Here is a 20,894-nt window from a genome sequence, read left to right as displayed (position 1 = left end):
AGTTCCATGCCAGGTTAAATACACAATTTTACAATGTAAAATAATACAATGTGTTGTTCTTGCTTGATTTTCATCAAGCTGGGGGGCATGGCTAGGAGTAACACAAAACTCAGTCTACCCAAACGTTTGGGGGTACTGTCTTCATTGCAGGAAAGCTCCCCTTCATCTTCCCTGTCTCAACCTGACAGTTAGGACCCTGGAGTATCACCTTCATTCCTGAAGGATGTTTTTGATGGCATGAGCTACTTGAAGCAGTTTAACTCAAGTTTCCCTTTAAAACAGGCTCTTACGTTTTCTTTTACAAAGGCTCTTAAGAGCAGGACTATTTTAAGTGCAAGAACAATCCCACTGATTGTAAGAGTACTTGCACTTAGAGCTACAAAACTGCTTTTTAGCCCTTTGCAAAAAGTTATGACAACATTTTACAATAGTTGGGATTATGTAGCTATATTCTGATTACTTTTTTTTTAGATGCCTCCAGCTTGAGAACGAATCTCCACACGGCAGTTGTGATGCCAGACTTTTTGTTCACACATCTTTTATGCTCACCTGTATGCCCCTAGGTTGATGCAGCTTATCCCCAGGTTGTACCTGGACCTGATGAAGCCAGGCTGGATTTCCAGAGCTCGTGTGTAGGCTTCCACAGCTTCTTCACTGCGGTCCCCGTTTGCCAAGGTTGCCCCGAGGCGGTTCCACAAGGTATAGTCCTGGGGAGAAAATGACTTTTCTACTGCAGGTGTCCAAAACCAGACATAATGTCTCATTTTTGCTTGCAAAGGAAAGAGGACTGCATAAAACAGTAGTATTGTATGTTAATTGACAAGGAATGTGAGGTTCTGACTCGTGATCAAAGGCAACTTTATCTATTTAATACCATTAATCAGCACACAGGTAGGAATTGGACATGCATAAATCTGCTTCTAAACAGAAAAATGACGATGTTAATTACGTCTTGTAATTAACATTTCTATTTTGGGTCTTAACATTTTAATGGCAGAAGTGGCATGTCATTAATAATAGCCTGATCCAGACAGGAAAGAGGAAATGGCCTGTAAAGCTAAATTTAAAAAATGTAAAAGTTTAAAATGTACCTCTGGTCGAACAGTTAAAGCAGCACTAAATGCATCTATTGCTCTGTTAAATTCTCCATTCAGGTGAAAAAGAACCCCAAGTCCTGTCTGCAGGTCGGGGTCTATCATATCACCATTCTGGTGAGCAGCCTCCAGGTACAAATCCTTTACTTCTTCAAGTAATGAGCTAGACAAGGGAGAAAAATAACTTAAAGATCCATCATTCAGTTATTTACAAATATTTCAATGTTGATTGCATAGCCTGAAATTAAAATCTTAGCCTGAAATTAAAATCTTTGTAGTAGATTTATCAGAAGTGTTATATTCCTAAAAATTGTGAATGAGCTTCTTCATCATGGCAAAGGTTTACTTCAGGGTAAACTGTTGTAAACTCAGGTCTGAAATAAAACAAGTTCATCTATGAAATGAGGTTGAAATACAGCTGCAAACCCAAGTGGAATGACAGGAAGGTTTATTAAAACTATTCAAATTAAATGAGTTTCTCAGACATAAAACAGTTCTTTACTGGCAAAAATAGTAGTATTTTTAAGAGGAATAGATAAGGGACTAGCCAAGACCCTTGAAGAAAGATGCCAAAACATGAGACTTCTGTGCCCACTGTAGCTTCCTAAAACCTTTGCACTGACAGCACCAGATGTCAGCAGGATGAAGCCAAAGTAGAATAACACACTTAGCAATCAAGCAGAACCTGCATATTTTATTTTTACTCATATGAAATTATCTTGTCAACCCAGGACTTGTAAGTGATGAGGGTAAAACATAAGGCTTGTCTTCAAAATGACAAGCAGTGAGATAGCCTGAGTGGTTTGGTTCTCTAAATCATGTTTATGCCTTTAATTACTTTATTATGCATCTCACAGTCCAGAGGTACTTGTTTATTGTCCTCATGAAATCATGATGAAGGGCTGCCAAATCATGATTTTTTTGTTATTTAAGATGGCCAAGATAAATCAAATGGTTGTGCTGTCTCTTGGTAAGAACCACAACAGCTTTTAAACAAGCAGGTGCCACCTCCCAGTATTCTCAGAGAACTCATGTTGCACTGCAAATGATTCATTCCTGGATTCTGTTGGGCTGGGATATGGGAAAACAGCAGGAACAGTGAACAGCAGGAAAAACACACACATATAGAGCTGGATAAAGGCTCAGTATGGATGTGGAAGCAGCGGAAGGATGAGGGTGCAGGATGTGGGAATAGAAAGGCAGGAGACAGGGATGGAGGAAAGGGATGGGAGTTGAGGAGAAACATCCTTTTTAAGCTCTTTTTTTTTTTTGGCTTTTTTGGGAATTTTTTGGCTTTTTTAACTTCCAGGAATGACATAAAAGATAAATCCTTCAGTCATTAAATCAAATGTTCTCTGTAAGCTTCCCTCTCCTGCTATTAGAGGCATGTTCTTCCATCACAGAGAACAGGCTGGACTTCTACAGAACAAGGGGACACAGCAGGAACCACCAGTTCTAGGGCTCTCATTAGTATTTCCACTGTGAGGATTTCCACTTCATTTACCTTTCATCTGCTGTCTTAGACATCCTCCTTGTAAGTGCTGGGGACCCTTTTTTGCTTCTCACTATGTACTTGTATTTTGGATTTTGCTTTATCCAGTTTCTCAAGGCTTGATAGGCCTCTTGTTGATGGCCAGTGTTGGTGTAACTCACTGCCAGGGCCATCAGAGCTTTCAGGTTGTTTGGCTGCAGTTCCAAACACCTAGGCAGAAAATAAAAAATATATTGAGCTATTTCTGCAGCCAAGCACAATGCTTGGATTGTTCCAAAGTAATCCATGTGAAGAAAATCACAATCATCACTGTTGCTCTTTTGAAAACTGGGGACGAGCAAGCTCCTAAATCAGGCAGCTCCTTGGGTTTCTATCCAGGTAAGCTAATAAGGGACATAAAAACAAGTTTGAGTGTCCTTTGGTGAAATAACTTCATGGTTATCAGTGCTGATGCAATTGAACTTTGCTTCAAATGGAAACATAAAAACCCATTCCAGAAAGATAATAATAATAATAACAATGCTGATATTTTGGAGCTCACATTTTATGTACAAGAGTTCTGTGATCTTCACATCTCCATCAACCTAAAAGTGTTGGCAGTTTTGCATTCAGCAGCTGAAGGGAGCTCAGCCCAATTAAGAAAACCTCTTCATTAGAGGACAGACTACAGAAAATATGCCAAGTGGCTGGAATGTGAAAAAGGCACTTCATTTGCATCATGCCTAACTCATATTTATTAGGCAATGTAACTTTTCTTTTGTGCATGTATGTAAATTAAATATTTCACTTATTTAATGAAATATTTCACTTATTTAATAAAGCAGAACTATTAATCACTAGTCATCCCTCTGAAGTCACTGGGAGTTTCTATAGCTGTGTCAATGCTCTACTTTGCTGAATAAATACTTCTCATTCCAAGGTAGGAATGGCATTAAACCTGCCCAGGTCTCCATTACCCAACACTCATCAGACCCCAGGTTTAGGACTGATTTCCCTCTACCTTTGGAGGGCCACGATGGCTGCCTGCTCATTTTCATTTTCTGCTTGTGTTATACCCAGGAACTGCCAGGCCTGCAAAAATAATAATCATTTAGTTTGTTACATCTATCCAACTGCAAACAGTTACAACCAATATCACTGTTAAACACAGGGGTGAGGAAAAGCAGCAGATATGACCAGCACTATGGGTATTCTGTCAGTGTATAATCACAGGCTGATTTCTTAAATTTGAGTTACTGTACATTTTAAATTTTGCTAATATTTTATGGAAAATAGAGAAGAAGAATTATCTAGATGTATATTATATATAGAATTATCTAGCTGTATATTATATATACATATAATATATATAATTATATGTATAATTATATGTATAATTATATGTATAATTATATATATATTATATGTATATTATATATTAGGGGTTTCTTGGGAGCTTGGGATTCTCTGATTTTTTGAAGTACGCTGTTTAATTTCATGTAGGAGGAGATTCAAAGAGCCCTAGATACAGCATAAATATTTTTAACATTTCACAAAAAACAGACTTTAAATATAAACCAGTCAAAAACAGCAACATTGAAGAAATTTATATAACTTTAAAAATTTTCCAACAGTCTTGTTAAATCAAAAATATTCATCTTTTGGTAGCAGTGTTTACAAGAAAGTTTGAAAAAATCAGGATTTGAGGGGAAGGTTTGAAATACTTCAAACAACAATATTTCAAAACCAGATTCTCATCCTGTGAAGAACTCATTGTTATCTATTTAAAGGCACACACTAATTCATAACCTTTGAAATCCAATGTTTCAGTCTGTCATGCCTGGCACAGGTTTGAGCCCAGAAACCATTCCCTCATTCCATGCTGCAGGGAGCTCCCTTTCCCTTTGCCAGGAGAAGGCACAGCAGTGAATACCTCAGCATCGTTGGGCTCTTGGAGAATTGCAGCCTCCAGGTATAAGATTGTAACAGGCAGGTCACCTTCTTTCATTTTTTTCAGTCCTTCCTCAAAAGCACCAGGCCAGTCTTTGAAGGGATTGTCAGTGTGGAAATAATAACCCTGGAGCAGAGAGATAATGGACCTGTGGTGAGTGACAAGTTGCAGGGAATGACAAGTCTAAAAAATGCAGTGACTCACTGTTTTCCAAATGGTGTAAACAACCTTTGCTCTGTGGAAATGGCACGAGCTCCCCCCGTGGAATTTCAATGACAAAAAGTGTCAAAAGTCACATCACCAGGCATTCATGTTTCTGCTCTTTATTTTTAATTTAGCTCTGAAGTTGTACCTACTGGCGCTTGTGCTGGGCTCTCCATCACAGGTAATGTCAACAACTCACAGTGCCAAAGAACAGAGCTGAACCTCTGAGCCCAGGACATCCAAAGTGGACATCCAAAGAACACACCAAGCAGCTGAATCCCTGCAGTGCTCATAACCTCACAGCTGCTCAGCTAAAATCCTGAAATCCTCAACTAACCTTCCAGAGACACAACAGTGATGAAAGCACCTGAGTTTATTTTAGTGTTCCTTTAAGTTTTGCCTTTTCCTCTTGTCACTGCAGTGTAAAGGGTGTGTGGTAATATCAGCTACATAATAGAAATCAAATTAAATATGGAGTGGAAGGAATGAAGAAAGGGGAAGGAATCTCCATAATTTCTGTCCACAACAGTGTTTGAACGTGCCAGCCCAGGTATTTTTATTTGGTGCTTTTCCTTAAGTGCCTGTCTTCAAAAGTGCCCATAAATCCAGGAGTTGCTTTGTGATCCTTTCAGCTGAATTTAGGCTGTGTGCAAGCCTAAACATATTCTCACTCTGGCAAGGTCTTCTAAATCTGCCCCACCCACAGGCAATTAAAGAGGATGAGCTCTTTGGGGCACAATTATCTTCCATGTCCAAAGAGTTTCCTTGGGTTCCCTGGAAGAGCTGAGGCTCATCTCAAAGCTGCACAGGGGGGATGTACTGCAATAAAAACCTGGTGTTACCTTCTCAATGGTTGAGATGGTGACTTGCCCTGGTGCTTCCTGGTTCTCTGAAATCCAGTTTCTGCGAGCCATTTCTTCCCACTCTGCTTGCATTTTATCCCAAAACTCTGTGTCAGACTAGAAGAAAAGGAGGAAAAGAGAAAATGAGCAAAAAAACCTTTAAAATAAAGGTGGTTTTAAAAAAAAAAACAAAAAAAACTTGAATTTCTTTCCACCAGTGGTCTGAGTGTCAGTTTTGCTGAGCAGTATTAGTTCTGTTAATAATCACATGGACTGAAATGCTACAGCTCCTGTTTGGAATTCCATATAATTAAATCTCATCTCTTATATTGGAATGCATTTTGTCAGCAGAGCACTCTTTATCTCAGAGGCAGTGTGTGTCCTGTTTGAAGCAGGATTTGCAGCAGCTTACACTGCATCTTATTGATGCTAACAGCAAACTGTTACATAAAATTTGAAGGCAATCAATGCTGCAAGTCTCTAGACAAAGGAAAGAAAGGAAAAAAAAAGAAAAATTAACAAAGTGCATATGCAAAAGAATAACAATAGATAAAACAGTTTGAAAGAGAGCAAGCATTGCTTACTTTGGTATATTCAGCATAATTTCAGCTGTGAGAAAGAGAAATGCCAAGCTTAGACAGAGGGTGTTTGTGCAAGGGATGTAATACAAATTGGGCTTTTTGACATAGTGGAGAAATCTTAATAGTGCATTGTATACTCTGCTGTGAGAGGAATCTACAAGAGATTATAGAATCATACAGTAAGATTAATATTCAGCTCAAGGATGAAGGGAAAATGCTCATACAAGGGAAGGAGAAATTATGAAAAACAGATGAGATTCAGGACAAGGAATGAGATTAGCAACGACCAGAAGGAGGGAACAACTGTGGCTACTAGAAAATGATGCCAAGAAACAGAAATAGAATTATAGAAGGGGAGAAGCCAGATTAAGGTGCTACTTTTTCAGCCTCCACACACTAGTCATGGGACTCTGAGAAGGAGATCCACAGCAGAGTATTTGCAGAGCACTGCCTTTCCAAAATTCTCCAGTTCCTACAAGGACATGGTCAGTGTTTCAGTGAGCTGACAGAACTGGGGGCACAGTTTCTCAGCTTGTTTATATCAAAGACAACAGCACAAATAAATCTATTGAGATTTAGACAGAACCATTTGAGAGCAAGGTGCTAATCAAAATTAATTAAAGGCTTTATGAGCTGGTCCAGATAGTTCTGTGTGAGTCTTTGTGGACAGCTGACAGCTTTGGTGCAGCTCCACAGCCAGGCATGATTGGAAAAATAGAGCTGAGACTGTGATTGCATGGCTTGCAGCAAACCTCCTTAGGTGCTGGGGAAAAGGAAAGCATACTGTCCTCCATTCAGGAGGAAATTCAGGGTTGTCTGAATCATGCAATTATTGGATCTGTGAAGGTATCTTCACAGAAGGTATCTGCTTTGTTCCTCTGTGGAAAAGGAAATAAATTGGGAGTCATTGACTCTTGGAGAGGAGATTTCACTCCAGGTAATAGCAGTGAACTGCCCCTGACCACTCTGTTACACCACTTCTGAATTTGCTCTCATTCCAGACTTGAAGAAAATCCTTTCATATCAAGAGTTGTGAGATTGCACTGAAATGTCCATTTAGGGTTTGAAAAGGCTGGGACCATGAATCAGATCACTCCCTCTTTAACTCATAGCAGCCATGACCAGAGGCAATTGAACCCCCAAAAAGATTCTGTTCAACAGATGCCTCCATCGACCTGAGATTTGTGCTTCTCATTCAGCACAAATCTGCCCAGCACTGAAATAAAAATTATGTGATCATGTTTTAACTAGCAGTAAATTTGAGATCCAGCATAAGGTAAAAATGTGGGAATTTCCCTTTTCTTCAGATTAAAACTAATGCAGCTACTGAAAACTAATTAGTAATGGTCCTATTTAGCCAGATTAATGTATAGAAATAATCATATATGTATATACATATATATGATATTTATTTTAGAATTTTTGCTTTCATTTTTCCCAGAAAATTTCCTTATGAATCAATGGTGTGGAAATATCAAATCATATTTCTGCAGATAGTAAGTGGATTTAGGTCTTAAATTAAAATTCTGCTGTTTAATTATATATTTATAATTCTCTCAGAAGTTCACTGTATTTGTACTCTATGTAAAAATCCAGTGAATTTCTGTGCCCTCAAGTAGCCACCTTGAATTTCCATGTACAGTCAAAGGAGGGGGGAAATGCAATGAGAGCAGCTTTTCTACAATCTCTCTCAGCTCATCCTGCACTCCTTGGACACAGGACCCAGAGTCACTTTGCAGTGATCAGGGGGGTTTGGGCCAGGCTGCAGAATTCTGAGGGTGCTCAGCACGAGGGGGTTCTGACCCTGCCACAGCAAAGCTGCCCTGAGCACCTGCACCAGGCTCTGCCCAATGCTGGTACCAATGTCAACAGCAGAGCAGTTCAGTGTCCTTGAGGAAGAGAATTGTGAATATTACACACATTTAAATATTGGAAATTTTACAGTCTTTGCTGGAGGCCTAAGTCTATTTCAGCTGCCATTAGTAGCAATTTTTTCATTGACTTCAGTGGCAGGAGGGTTAAATTAATATTGAGCCTTTCTGAAAACCTGGCTTTGGATCAAGGCTCTAATTTTAGCTCTATTTGCTACACCACCAGTGCCAATTAACCTCATTTCAATGTTTTTGCCACCTTAAGACTGGTGAAGTACTTTGGATAAACCAAGAGTTTTCAGCCCAGCTGAACACATTTAACACATTCTCAGATCATCTGCAGCAGTTAAGAGGAATGACAACCAGGAAAAATGTTCATACCATCTGACTTCTTCCAGGCAGAAAATTCTGCATTTTGTCAAAGAGGCTATTTTTACTCTTAGTATTTAAAAATATGCTGAAGCAGTTAAACAAATAGGAGGCAAAATATTCCCAGGCTCTTTATTTCCTATGATCCAATGAAAGGGGGCAGGGAAAGTATTTATAAATTTACCTATTGTCATAATTTCTAGAATTTTTCCCGTCCTGTATTGCCAAAAATTAATTTGAAACATTCCTCACTGACCAATGCAGGAGCAAGGTTCTGTCATTGTTCTCTGAATCACTGCATTACCATACCCTTTGCTATGAAAAACACAGTAAATTAAACTTGTGGGCTTAACTGGGTAAGATTTCCTTCGCTGATATCTTCTTGGAACAAAATCTGAAAATTTTACTGAGGTTTAAAGGTAAAAAATGTTTATCAAGGCAAAGATTCCCACTGTGTTTTGATAGAGTATCAAATGAAATGCATCTGAGTGACTCAAGTTCCTGGTTCCTAATTTAACATATGGTTTGGCCAGTTTTAGGCCCATCCAAAGAAATGTCTAAATAGTGAGACAGGAATATTGTAGGTACACAAAGGATCCAACAGTACTCATGGGAACCACAAAGCTGATGGTCCTGGAATACTTTTTCCTAGGCTAGAACAAATTAATCCCATCTTTTTCCTCCTATTGTCACATAATTTAGCTGTAATGTGCACTGATGCTTCAAAGCAGTACATTATACAGCAGATGGTTCATGTGACATTGTGTTGTAAATAAAATGATGCTGGGAAGGACAGCTCAAAATTTCTTATGCATAAGCTCACAAAACAGTGTGGCATCTGCAGTTTAATCAGAGAAATGTGGGAGAAGAAAATAGCAAAACAGCTTTTTTTCCATCTCTGAGACTTTTTATTTGGAAGTTTTTGCACCTTCTTGCTTTTATTTTTATTTATTTTAACTCATCACCAGTCGGATGGTGGTTGATAATACAATTGTTTTACTGGAATAGAAGTACAGGATGGATCTGAATCCCCATCCTGGCATTTTTAAAAAAATCAAAAGTAAATACTTTTGGTGAAACAGAACTAACTATCAGAAAGGTTGTGTTAAAACATAGTTCTTATGGGTCTTGGAAAATATTGAGACAAAAAATCATGAGGCAAAAATTAAATCCAATTTCCAAAATAACAGAAAAGGTAGCAAGGTCTGCAAGCACCCAAACACTGCAAGGGAATCTGCACCCTCTCTAGTACAAAAGCTGTTTTACTCACCACTTATTCTTAAAAGATTCCCCAATGGCATAGACAACTTTAAACCTTCTTAAGAAAGAATTACCTCACAAATCTTCATTAATCTCTAAGTTTGACATCTTAAAACCATTCCCAAAGCACTGAGGTGAATACTGGATGGAGGATAAAGTTTGGTGTCTTCATTTACTGAATTGTTAATTAATTCCTTTCAAACTAGGCCACCAAGAACCTCAGATTTACTTCCTTTTCTTGATCAGTTTTCTGGCTAATCTTCCCACTTGGAGCTTTCCCAATCGAAGAACATTACACAGAAACATCCAAAGCCTAAAAAATGAATTTTTGACCTGTATCTATTCTCTGCCTAAGAAAGCACTAATCTTTCTGAGATGGGCTCCAATTTATTTCAATCACTCCAGCTTTCTTAGTAGTTCATTTTAGCTAGGAGGAAAATTCAGCTCTTTTCATATGCAAATGGAAATAACTGCTCTGTAAGTTCTTGAAGAATCCTTTCCTTTACATTTTAACTACCTGGCCCAAGGTTCTATTTTAAGCAGAAAGAATAACTTAAGGCTGCCAGCTACAGCTGGGGAAACATTTAATTTGATTTTTTTTAATAGCCATTTTTGAGAGTATTTTAAAGCATTTTAACAACCTGTCTCTGTTGCCTCAGAATGACCTTTTAGTCATTCTGTAGTGTTTTGGGTTTTTTTAAAATATATTCTCCTCCTCACTTTACTCTGCACAGTAATTCAATAATGTCTTGTAATCTGATGTTGGACTCAAGTCACTTTTCTTACTGCTGAGTGTCTGGAAACTCCCCATCACACAAATTTCTGGCAATTGCAGGAGTTCTGTCATCATTTGCTTAACCAGCAGCACTGAGATGTTCAACATGAGATTCCCTGTGTTGCCTTCCCAAGTCTCAGCCCAGCACATCCCACCCTGAGGATCAGCAAGAAGGAACATCTATAGCATTTCCAGCAGTGGCAATTTGAAAGCAGTTCCCTCCTTTCCTGCCAGGGGCAAATGTGTGTGTGATGTGTGACACCAGAAACATCTCCTGTGCCTCGCCAGCAGCTGTTGATGAAGAATTTATTTGATCTGGAAAGAAAAAAATGCCTTCTGTGCTTGGTTTATGAAAGAGCTAATCTACTGATTTTGTCCATTTTAGCCTTGTGTGCTGAGACCAGATTTTTTTGTGTGTGCAATAAAATCCCAAAAAACCATGGTAGAAACCCTGCATTTTACCATAGCATATAATGAAAGAAACCCCTACAAATCAGATTAATTACTTCAACAAGAAATTCTCTTCCTAGCTAGAAGCCAGTATCAGACTTAGCCATAGTTTTTTTTTTCTCATCAGCCAATATTTATCTAGAAAAGTTCAGCTGTCAGCACTGGAAGTAGAATGGTCTATAACTTGAGTTAGAAGAGTATTAAAATACATGACTAAAATTTAAATCTAAACTCAAACATCCCTAAAGTGTTCTAGATGGTTTGGAGACTAATGAGCCTGCAGTGCTAAAAATGCTAAAAATAACCAGTTTTGAGGAACTAGTTTCACAGCTTCATCCTCTGCACCCTAAGAACTCATTTCAGTGGCTGTTACATAATTTAGCCTGAAATTCTGTCCTTGCTGGAATGGAGCTGTCTTGGCTCTTTGTGGGGATGGGATTTTGAAGGGCTGCCCATGGAATCCCGTGGAAGATAAAGAAGCTCCAGATCAATGCTTATATCTAATTTTTCAAGGGGTTTTGCTAAAAAACTTGTGTTCTACTTTGTGTCTAAGCAGGATCAGTTTGGACTAGTGGTACAGGACAACACTCAAGAGATGTTTTAGATGTTGGAAAAGCAGAAGTCAGTAAAAAACCCCAGAAGTGCAATAAGAGAACTATCCAAATACCTCTGTCTTTTCAAACCAAATAGATTTACCAGAAATCAGAATCCTCCTGTGCTAAGCATTCTGCCACTGGTTGTAAAAATGTGAAAATGGTGCATGGATGGTGCTTCTGCACAGCTCTGCTTTACAGCAGGTAATTGTGCTGTTCATCAGGGATTCTGAGTTCTGGTTTCACAGGGAGACTTGGTTTGTGTCTGGGTGTAAAGAACTGATGGCACACAATTCCCTCTTTTCCTTGTGGTTTGGAATTAGCTACATTTATGGGGCATTTACCCATTTGCTCTGGCAATAAAAATCCAGCTTAAAAACTTGGTTCTCTCTGATGGTTTTTTATAGCTAAGTGTTTTGGATTTCCTTTTTTTAAAGGGAGAAGCTGCTATTTTAAATTAATAGCTCCACAAATTGCATCTTTTCTCTGTTTTAAATAATCCAATTCCAACTCTCTCCTCTGCTGGTGCTGCAAGATAAAAAAGAAATCTGTAGAACATCAGCTGAAAATGAAAACAGTAAATTAAATAATACCTCAACAGCTGCCTTTGCTCTTTCAAATTCCTCCTCCAAAGAGTGATTTCTGGAGAGAAGAGGTGTTCCCCAACGCTGCTCCTTACTTGACCGTGCCTAAAAAATCAAAGAATAAATCAGAAAGGGATGATAGACCCTCTGTCACACTTCTGAGTTATTTCCTTAATTGTCTAGAGCCCCAAATGGCCTTTTTCTTGGGGAGAACTACTTCTTTCCCTGCATGAATTCCTCTGAATTCGCTTACAATGTAGCAGAGACCACTCCTCATGGGAAGCAGAGTAATTTATCTTTTCCAGATTTTTCATTTCACTCCAGATGTGTGAAAGATAAAGAGACATGCAGGAAAAGGCAATGCAAGGGTTGGGCTACCAAAGGAGAGAGCTGATTATTTTATATAAGACTTTTACCTTCCTTGTTTCTTCTGCACTATGACTGTGGCAATGCTTTCCACTCACTATGAGCCAGGAAGAAAAATTTTTTTTTTTCCCCTGCACATTTTGTGAGGTTTTTTTCAGGTTTTCTTTTGGGATCACATTGGAGAGCCAGGTTTGCCCTGGATACCACTGGAAGGGCAAATCCTTTTTACAGTCAGCATCTCTCTTATGTACCATACTATTGGTCAATCCCACTGGAAGCACATAATAACTTTTTCCCTGTTCTTTTTTTAAAAACAATGGGGTTTTTTTTTTGTTTTTTGGTTTTTTTTTTTACAAAAAGCACTGTACAAAACCAAACAGTATTTCAGGATGGCAGAAAAAGCACAAAGTGGCCTCATCTTGCTAAACAAGGCTCTGACTGCTAATCTCTTCCCTAGTGTTTGTCAAGAGGTTAAACTCATTAGCCACTTGTGTGCCTGTGCTTCCAATTGCATTAATTTCCCTGATTTTATTTCTGATGACTGTACTTGTAATATTAAATTTCTGTGAACCACACTGCTAAAAGACTAATTTTGATCACATCAGAATCATTGAGCTGTCTCTGCAAAAGTTGGAATGGGCTCTGCTGGGATGGAACATCTGACACTCAAATGTCACGTGGGATGTATAGTCAAACACATTTCTCTGTGGTTGTACACACATGGATTTTCTCCTAGAGAGATGACATTCATTTATCAAAGGAGCCCTGGGTTTTCTCTTTTGTTCCTGAGGCTTTGGTCTCTCAGTTAGAGAATGATGAGTGAAATGAACATTGAGTGGATGAAACACATAAGGTAAGAAAACAAGGATACAGCACAATTTCTGTGAGAAGCTCGTGGTGGTGGTGGGCACTGTGAGTGTTCTCCTGTGCTGGCCTCTGGACTCTGCTCTGACAGGAAACTCAGAGTGTGAGGGAATGTCCACACTGAGGATCTATTGCTCTGCTTTCACATCTTCTACCTCTACTCCATGTTTGGAAAATACTATTTTCCTTTGGTGAGGCCAGGAAGAGATTTCAGGTTGTCACTGAAAACAAATCAAAACCCAGTCCTATACATAAACCAGTTCTTTTACTGATTAATAGAACTTAGGGCAGAAGAGATAACTGGTTCAGATAATCCATTTGTCAGTGTATCACATGATGGCCTTTGTCTCTCAACACCCATGGAACCAAAATTATATTATTCAGAGAATAAACTGAGATTGTCTGGAATAAATTTCTTTGAGGAAGCTGCTTGGGTTTAATTTAAAGTTATTAAGAGACCCTGATGTCATCACTTTGTTTGCAATTTGTTTAACTGCCCTCCTTGTTTCTCTTATTAGTTTTAATTTCAGTTTCTCTCTATTACTTCTTTTTTTCATACTTTTTAATACTCCTTCTTTTCTCTGTAGAAAGATTCTGATGATTTTAATCAGGTTTTAATGATATAAAAGCATTAAAATATTAAATATTCTCAATATGAAACACTCAGATTTTAACCTTTTGTTGTCACTTTCACTCTCCCTCTTAATTTTCCGTAGCCATCCAGACAACCAAGTGAACCCTTTATTCCAGCACCTGTCTTGCTGCTTCTCTATGCAGAAATCAGGTGATCTCCTGTCTCCCACTAATTGTGTTTGCTTCTACAGACTCCTCTTCCCCCAATACTGCACAGAGAACACTCCTGGTGCTTCAAACTGCCTTCCAGCACAGTGCTGTGAGCAGAGCCTGTGTTCTTGCTCTGCAATGTGTGATTTTCCAAGGGGCTGTGTTGCAATATGTATTTATACAGTTGCCTTGATCACCAGCTCCTTTTTACATATCTCTTATTTTCTTTTTTTTTTTAATTCCACTGTTGCATCATATGGAAATTCTCTGAGGAATTTGCTTGCATGTGATTACAATTCCTAGTAAATAACTACTGCTCCTGAGACCTCAGGTGGGTCAGTTTTAATCTGTTTAACAACTGCTTTATTCACATTGGGTCGTGCCAATTTTACAAGCAGAATGTGCCATATTAATTCAAAACTCCTGTAGAATATCACACATCAACATTTATCAACTCGACCTGTAATCCGATCAAGGAATTCAATTTGTTTTTCTTGACACAGGACTCTGTTGATAGGCTCTAATTATGTTCCTGGCCTTTCCATTATTTATGACTTGGCTCCTGCAAACAGTTTGATTACTTCTGCTTTTTACCCATTTGTTTCCAGTGACTGCCATTCCTTGGGTCAAGGACAATGCTGTAAATGAGGATGTTCAGACTGAGCTGTACTGCAGAAGGGCAGAGTGAGCTTCTAGGGGCAGCACAGAGGGGAAAGACGACAAGAAGCACAGAGGTCCCCTCCTCTGGCACATGGCACTTTGTCCCCACATCATCCCCAGAGAAACAGACTTTCTCCTAATTAAATGAACATTAACAAAAGCCACATAAGCTGCATTTGCACATGGGACAATGCAGAGTTGTACAGTGGCTTGTGACACCCAGAAATGAAGAGCCCCTCAAAAAGCCCCAAATTTGCTGCTTTTTGCTGGTCAAGGGAGAAGGGATGGGAGTGGAGGGGTAGCCCTGGAGAGCTGCACAGCTCTAGCAGGTGATGGGATGGGGCAGCCCTGGAGAGCTCCAGAGCTCCAGTGGGTGATGGGGCAGCCCTGGAGAGCTGCACATCTCCAGCAGGCGATGGGGTGGGGCTCTGCAGCTGCCCTCCCCCAGGGAGCCCCCCAGGTGGGTCAGGCTGTGTCCAGGGCTGGACACTGCACACTGAGGTTTGACAATCTCACCTCTCTACAAGGCAAGTGCTGTAGCTGATCATGGCTTTTGTGTTCAGGGACAAACCCTCCCATTCCAATGCATTTCCACACACTTTCCTGCACTCGTATTCTCCTTATGTACTGTTGGACTTTAACTGTTGGTGAGAGGCTTGAATTAAAGTCCTAACTTTTGATCAAGTCTTCAAATAATGAGCTGAATCTGTCCCTTGTAACTCTTCATTTCCTTAGAGTAAGTGGCACATCCAATGGAAGAGCCCTTAGTCTTTCTGCAGCTATTTGGGAGAAGTGGGAAATTAATTTCACATTCTAAATACTGTTGCCTCAGACTGGAGATTTTTAAGTTTTACAAGATTTGCACTATACCTTTGCCTAAGAGCATCGACATATCAGAATAAGGTACAGATTTTTAGCATCTCAGAGGTTTTGTATACTCTGTGAGCAACGAAATATTTAAAATGCAGGAATATATTTAAAGAGTTAAAACATGAGCAGACTTTATGCATAGAAAATGGAGCATAATCTCTTCCTCTGCAGTTCATAATTTTAAGATTAAAAACCCTTCAAAATCCCCCTTTCCCCCCAAACCCTGTAGGACATCTCAGTACCAATAAAAGCATGACAAGGAACTTTTCAGAATGGCAGATAAAAGAAAGAACAAGGATACTATGGGCCAATGCAGCTTAAGAGTTAATAATATATAAAATATGATGTGAGTAAATGCTGAGCAGCCACATCCAGTGACAGCCACCAGTGGCCACGGCTACTGCCCTTTACAGCCTTCAAACACATTTCAGCCTTGTAGTTCAAAGCTTGTCTTTTGGATGTTGTATTGGCACAAGTGCTGGTAAATAAAGGATTTTCTTAAGAAGATTGCATAATTTTAATGAAAATATGACCTAGTTACTTAGCATTTCACTTTGAGGAGCTAAATCTAACATGTCAAAGATGAGTGATGAGGTGATTGGGAAACTGCTGATGGAAAACTGCAGCAAGTTTGACAAGATGAAATCTTTAGGGTATGGCAGAATGTGTTGCATTTGCAAAGGTTACCCTTAAATGAGATAGACAAGACCTATAGAGGACAAAGTATGGAAAACATATGCTTTGATAAAAGCCCTAACGTGATTTCTTCTGCAAGCAGATTAAGAACTCGGACAAGACAGATGAGCCTGAGTGCTGGGAGCTGACAACTCTGACAGCCCAAGTACGAGCAGGATGAAGCAGGCAGTGAACAAAACCACATTTCCCAGTAACCTACCTAGAATAAGAACACATCCTCACTTCAGGTCATTTCTCTGCATTATTAATTTAACATTTTGTTGCTCAAATGGACTACAGGTTTGAAACAAGCAGGTTACAACAAACCAAAACAAAACACAAAATGTACCAAGACAACAGACAAGAAATTTAGTCTCTGCTTCTTTTTTTCAAGTTGGTTTATTCAGCTTCATGTTTTTTTATTTTGAAATAACATTCATTTTACAAAATATTATGGAGTCTCAACTGACTAACTTAAACTGAATGAAAAAAATGTGGATTTTTGCTTCTGTAGTTATTCTAGTGGAAGATAAAAAGGAAATAGACCTTATAAAGTAGAGATACACTGCATTTGTAATTGCTTTTACAAAAGCCACAGCATTTAAATCCTGTGGCTGTCTACCTGGCTTACAAAAATCTTGGCTGAGCACAAATGTCCTGGAATTTAGATCTGCTGGGCTGAGGAACAGCTTCCTAAAAGAGGGTCAGAGGTGCTTCAATATGAGCTCAAAGCACATGAGAACACAGCATCCATTTCAAGTGGATGGCATTGTGTAATGGGTATTTTTCATAACTAAGATGTACAAATCTATTGTAGAGAAAGGAAAGATATTATGCATTACAACTAGTGTGAGGCTTTCCAGAGAGAAAAAAAAAATAATCCCTCTTTGTACTGTAGAGATGGCAGGGAAGTAAAAAACATGTTTTTACCTAAGAAAAACCCAAAAATGGATCTGATAACTGGGTCCTGTTTCTACTTTCTGGGAAAAAACCCAAAAAACCCAAAACGTGTATAATCTCAGGATACACATTTGGCAAGTACTGTCTCATTTTTTTTATTTTTTCCATTTTCAAAAGAGGCAATTATCTTTCATTAATTTCCAGATTTTCTATCTGACAGAAGGTTTTTGAAGTTCAGGCCTAAAAATAGCTGTGGGAGGTGAGAAAATTATTTTCAACTAAAAGCCAATCCACCAGAAAACTCTCTCTTCCCCCTTCCAGTGGCAATGGCTAAAGTCTTTCAGTTAAAAAGTAAGAAGCAGCAAAGAGGTTGTGTGAACAACCTGATCTACCAGAATACATATATAAATGTATTTGTATATATTTGTACCTGTGTGTGCATACATCCATGCAACCCTCAGTATTCATTTCCAACAAGACCTGTCCAAGACACAATACAACAGTGGAATTGGGCAAATCTACAAACCTTTAGCCCAGAGCCCTCCGTATTAGAGTTCCTTTTCCAGCAGGAAAAAGTCCTGTGACCACACTGCTCCCCCACCTGTGGAGATAAACTGCTAATGAACATTGGTGCAATGATTGCTTCCTGTTTTCCTCAGCAATTTCCCAGTTCTGGGGGGTCCTGCCTGACCAAGAGACCTAAAGGATAGAATTTAACATGGGTAGGGAACTACTACAGGCTGAATTCAGAGCTGGAGGGAGGGGAGAAAAGATGGTGCTGTAAATTGCAGTTTGAAGTTTTTCCCTCTGTACAGGAAGGTCACAGTTCACTGCAGTATTAAACTCTGGATGTTTCAGGTGCTGACATAATCACTTCATAACCTATTCATTTCAGAGGTGTGTGAAGATATTTTCCCTGATGATCCTGAAAATATCCCTTGAACAGTTCTCCCAGAGTGTCAGTGGTTAGCCAGTGGGAAGTTCCTCCTTGCCTTTTTATAGTTAATAAACCTACCAAACCCTCTTACCTGTATTGCAGGTGCAAGTTCTAATTCTGATGCTGAATCAGAGTCCAAGGCACTCTTGACATTAGTCAGCTCAGACTGTGATCTGTTTTCTGTGGACCTAGAAATAATGCATTTACACACTCAGCACTAGGACACACTGCCCTGTGTCTTCAGGTTCACAAGCACACAGTGATTAATCAGGTTCTTTCCTTCAACTGAATTGTTTAACTTGCTGTTATCAAAACTGCCTGGACCCTTCTTTGTGTTCTCACTCTTCTATTTCATAGACAGGGAAACTGAGGCTAGAAAAAGACACAAGTCTGTGCCTCAGTCAGTGCCTAAAAATCAACCACCACAATAAAGGATTTCTCTGCATGTCTCTGTAGAATTCTCACCACCATTTATTAAGTAATTGCACCTGCTACTTTCCACAACATTAAAAATTGCTGGCAAAATGGCATTTTATTGTGCACTTGCTTGTGATACCTTGTCCAAAATATGTCCTTGGACACATTTAATGTCATTATAACTGGTTTTAATAATATGATTTGTTATCAAGCAAGCATCTCTGTGAATTAAGAAACCTGAGCTGGAAATATTTTTTTTAAGGAAAGCAAAAAGTTGTACCATAAAATCTCTTTTGATGGAGCTCTGGATGATGATGATGTTCTCTCTGCAGAAGGGTGAGCCTTGCTACTCCTGTCTCCATGAAAACTGACATCATCCCATTTCTCTATCTGTGTCTGAATATCAACTGAAAAACAAGAATAAATATGAACCTTTTAAAGAAACTACTGCTGAGAATTTTATCTCCTCTGTAAAATGTGTGTTATAGAGAAAATAATGACACCAAAGCCTCTATTTTTATAAAGGTCCAACATAAAGAAATATTGTGCACCTTTCTAGTTGATATGGTGTGAAAATATTTGGAAATCCACAACATTTTTCTAAGTCTGTTAGCATTCATGGTCAGAATGTCAGTGTAATTCTTGACTTCAAATCAGTAATTTTTATGTCATTTAGACAAATTGCAAAAATGAAACTTCTTTTAGAGACTAACATGCAAAAATAACTATGTAGACAACTGATATTATTCAGTCATGTCAGACTCACTTTAAAAAGATCAGATGTTCAGCTTCTGTTTGAAGATAAAGGTCTCTAAAAGAATTTCTGTCATGATGAATGGAAAATTTGCTGCCTTGGTATAAATTACATTTACCTTGCAAATTTCTCAGTTGCACTGCAAGTAATTTAGTTTGGATGGAACTAAATCAAATTCACCTTTTCCAAAGCTTGTCAATAGATCAGGCTTGGCAGGAAATTGAGTTGTTTTGGGGATTTTTTTTTTTCAGTCTGTATAAATATATTTCTCTTGTCAAGAATGGATTTTTTTTCTCTTCTATGCATAGATAAAGCAGTATTTACAAACATAAATGTGCATTTCTGACACCTGCAGTTCTGAAAAGGACATCAATATGGGTGCCTCTCCTTTGTGTCCTTTACCAATTCCTCATCACACCCCTAAAGATTTTTCTACCATTTTACACACCCTAAATTCCTTTTTCTGAAGAAATTTCAAAGCTTTATTAGCACACTTAGTGTCAACCTAATAGGTATAATGGCATGGGCAAAATGTAAAGTGTGTTCACTGTGTTTAAGGTTTGGAGTGCTTCAGGTAGTTTATAATGGGGAGCAAAGGCTACTCTGCTGAAATGGGGTGCAGCAAAAATCCTGGGGTTGCTCATCATTTTGTGAAAGTAGCCAGGAGAAACTTGTGCTAAGCAGGGCAAGGGAGCACTGATAAAACAGCTACACTCTTACCTAAATCTAGAGAAGACTTGTCTGCAACTCTGGCAGCCTGGACTTTCTGCTCAGAATCCACACTGATCAGGTCAGGATTCTCTGTCTTCTTTCTGTGGGTTGAAGCTTTTATGCCTTCAGTTCTTGAAGGATTCTCTGATTTCTTTGCTTTGTTTTGGGTTTGTAAGACAGGTTCACTAAGATCCAAGAGATCCAGACCTGCTGATAATACTTAGAGACAAAATGTTAAAATTCAGTGCTGTTTGAATTCAAATAGCTCACTTTTTAAGATTTGTTTTAACTGGGGGAAAACCTACTGATATGTTTGCATTTGGCCAGAGTAAGTGTGAATTTCCTGGCTAAAGATGATGACCAGTATAATAAAATCTGCCTGGGGATTTCAAGTGCTTAACTGAATGCAGTTTAGTGGATTTGCAAAAAAGGCTTTTCCTCTGAAAATCTTAAAGACATCTGAGGTCTTATGGCTGGGGCCTTCACAGGTTTTCCTCTTTTGTGAGGGTTCCCTGTTCAGTTGAGCTTTTGGATAAGATTTGGTTTAATCTTAGGTTTTTTAAGCCCTGGTAACAGCTGCTTAGGGCAGTGCTGTTGTGCCACAATCCATTTGGGAACAGCCCCTGGGGTGGACCTGGGTCAAAAACGGAAGAAGATGCTTTTTAATGTATTCTACTGTTGTTGGTGTTTGTCCTTTTGGGCCATAAATACTGAATATAAAGTCTAATGCCATTTCCATTAAGGACTGTATCAGTATGAAAGAAATGTTCAATTTCAGCTCTTCTTTTAAAATTTGCCTTAAGAGTAACAGTCACAATTCTTTAGCATGTAAAAGGTAGAAAAACTTCTTCTTTATCATCATATTACAGGGCAGGTGTTTTTGACAAATCAATTTGCATTACCTCTTGCAGT

General features: G+C 38.8%; 1 protein-coding gene across 8 annotated transcripts in view; it reads right to left on the bottom strand.

Annotated features, from left to right (window-relative positions):
• PEX5L (peroxisomal biogenesis factor 5 like) overlaps nt 1–20,894 on the bottom strand; it is a 99,490-nt gene that overhangs the window by 1,198 nt on the left and 77,398 nt on the right. For 3 of the 8 annotated variants that reach the window (XM_059855718.1, XM_059855719.1, XM_059855721.1), the window contains 11 exons: nt 19,992–20,201; nt 18,798–18,924; nt 18,192–18,288; nt 17,690–17,764; nt 12,055–12,150; nt 5,563–5,679; nt 4,499–4,642; nt 3,587–3,657; nt 2,599–2,796; nt 1,092–1,257; nt 550–707 (listed from right to left, as the gene is read on the bottom strand). In XM_059855718.1, the coding sequence (XP_059711701.1) occupies nt 550–707; nt 1,092–1,257; nt 2,599–2,796; nt 3,587–3,657; nt 4,499–4,642; nt 5,563–5,679; nt 12,055–12,150; nt 17,690–17,764; nt 18,192–18,288; nt 18,798–18,924; nt 19,992–20,201 (1,459 nt within the window). The remainder of the gene's footprint in view (nt 1–549; nt 708–1,091; nt 1,258–2,598; nt 2,797–3,586; nt 3,658–4,498; nt 4,643–5,562; nt 5,680–12,054; nt 12,151–17,689; nt 17,765–18,191; nt 18,289–18,797; nt 18,925–19,991; nt 20,202–20,894) is intronic. The other 5 variants (XM_059855723.1, XM_059855725.1, XM_059855720.1 and 2 more) reach the window with 4 other exon arrangements.

The sequence above is a fragment of the Haemorhous mexicanus genome, chromosome 10, assembly GCF_027477595.1.
Source record: "Haemorhous mexicanus isolate bHaeMex1 chromosome 10, bHaeMex1.pri, whole genome shotgun sequence".
NCBI classification, from domain to species: domain Eukaryota; kingdom Metazoa; phylum Chordata; class Aves; order Passeriformes; family Fringillidae; genus Haemorhous; species Haemorhous mexicanus.
This window is presented reverse-complemented; position numbering and strand designations above follow the sequence as displayed.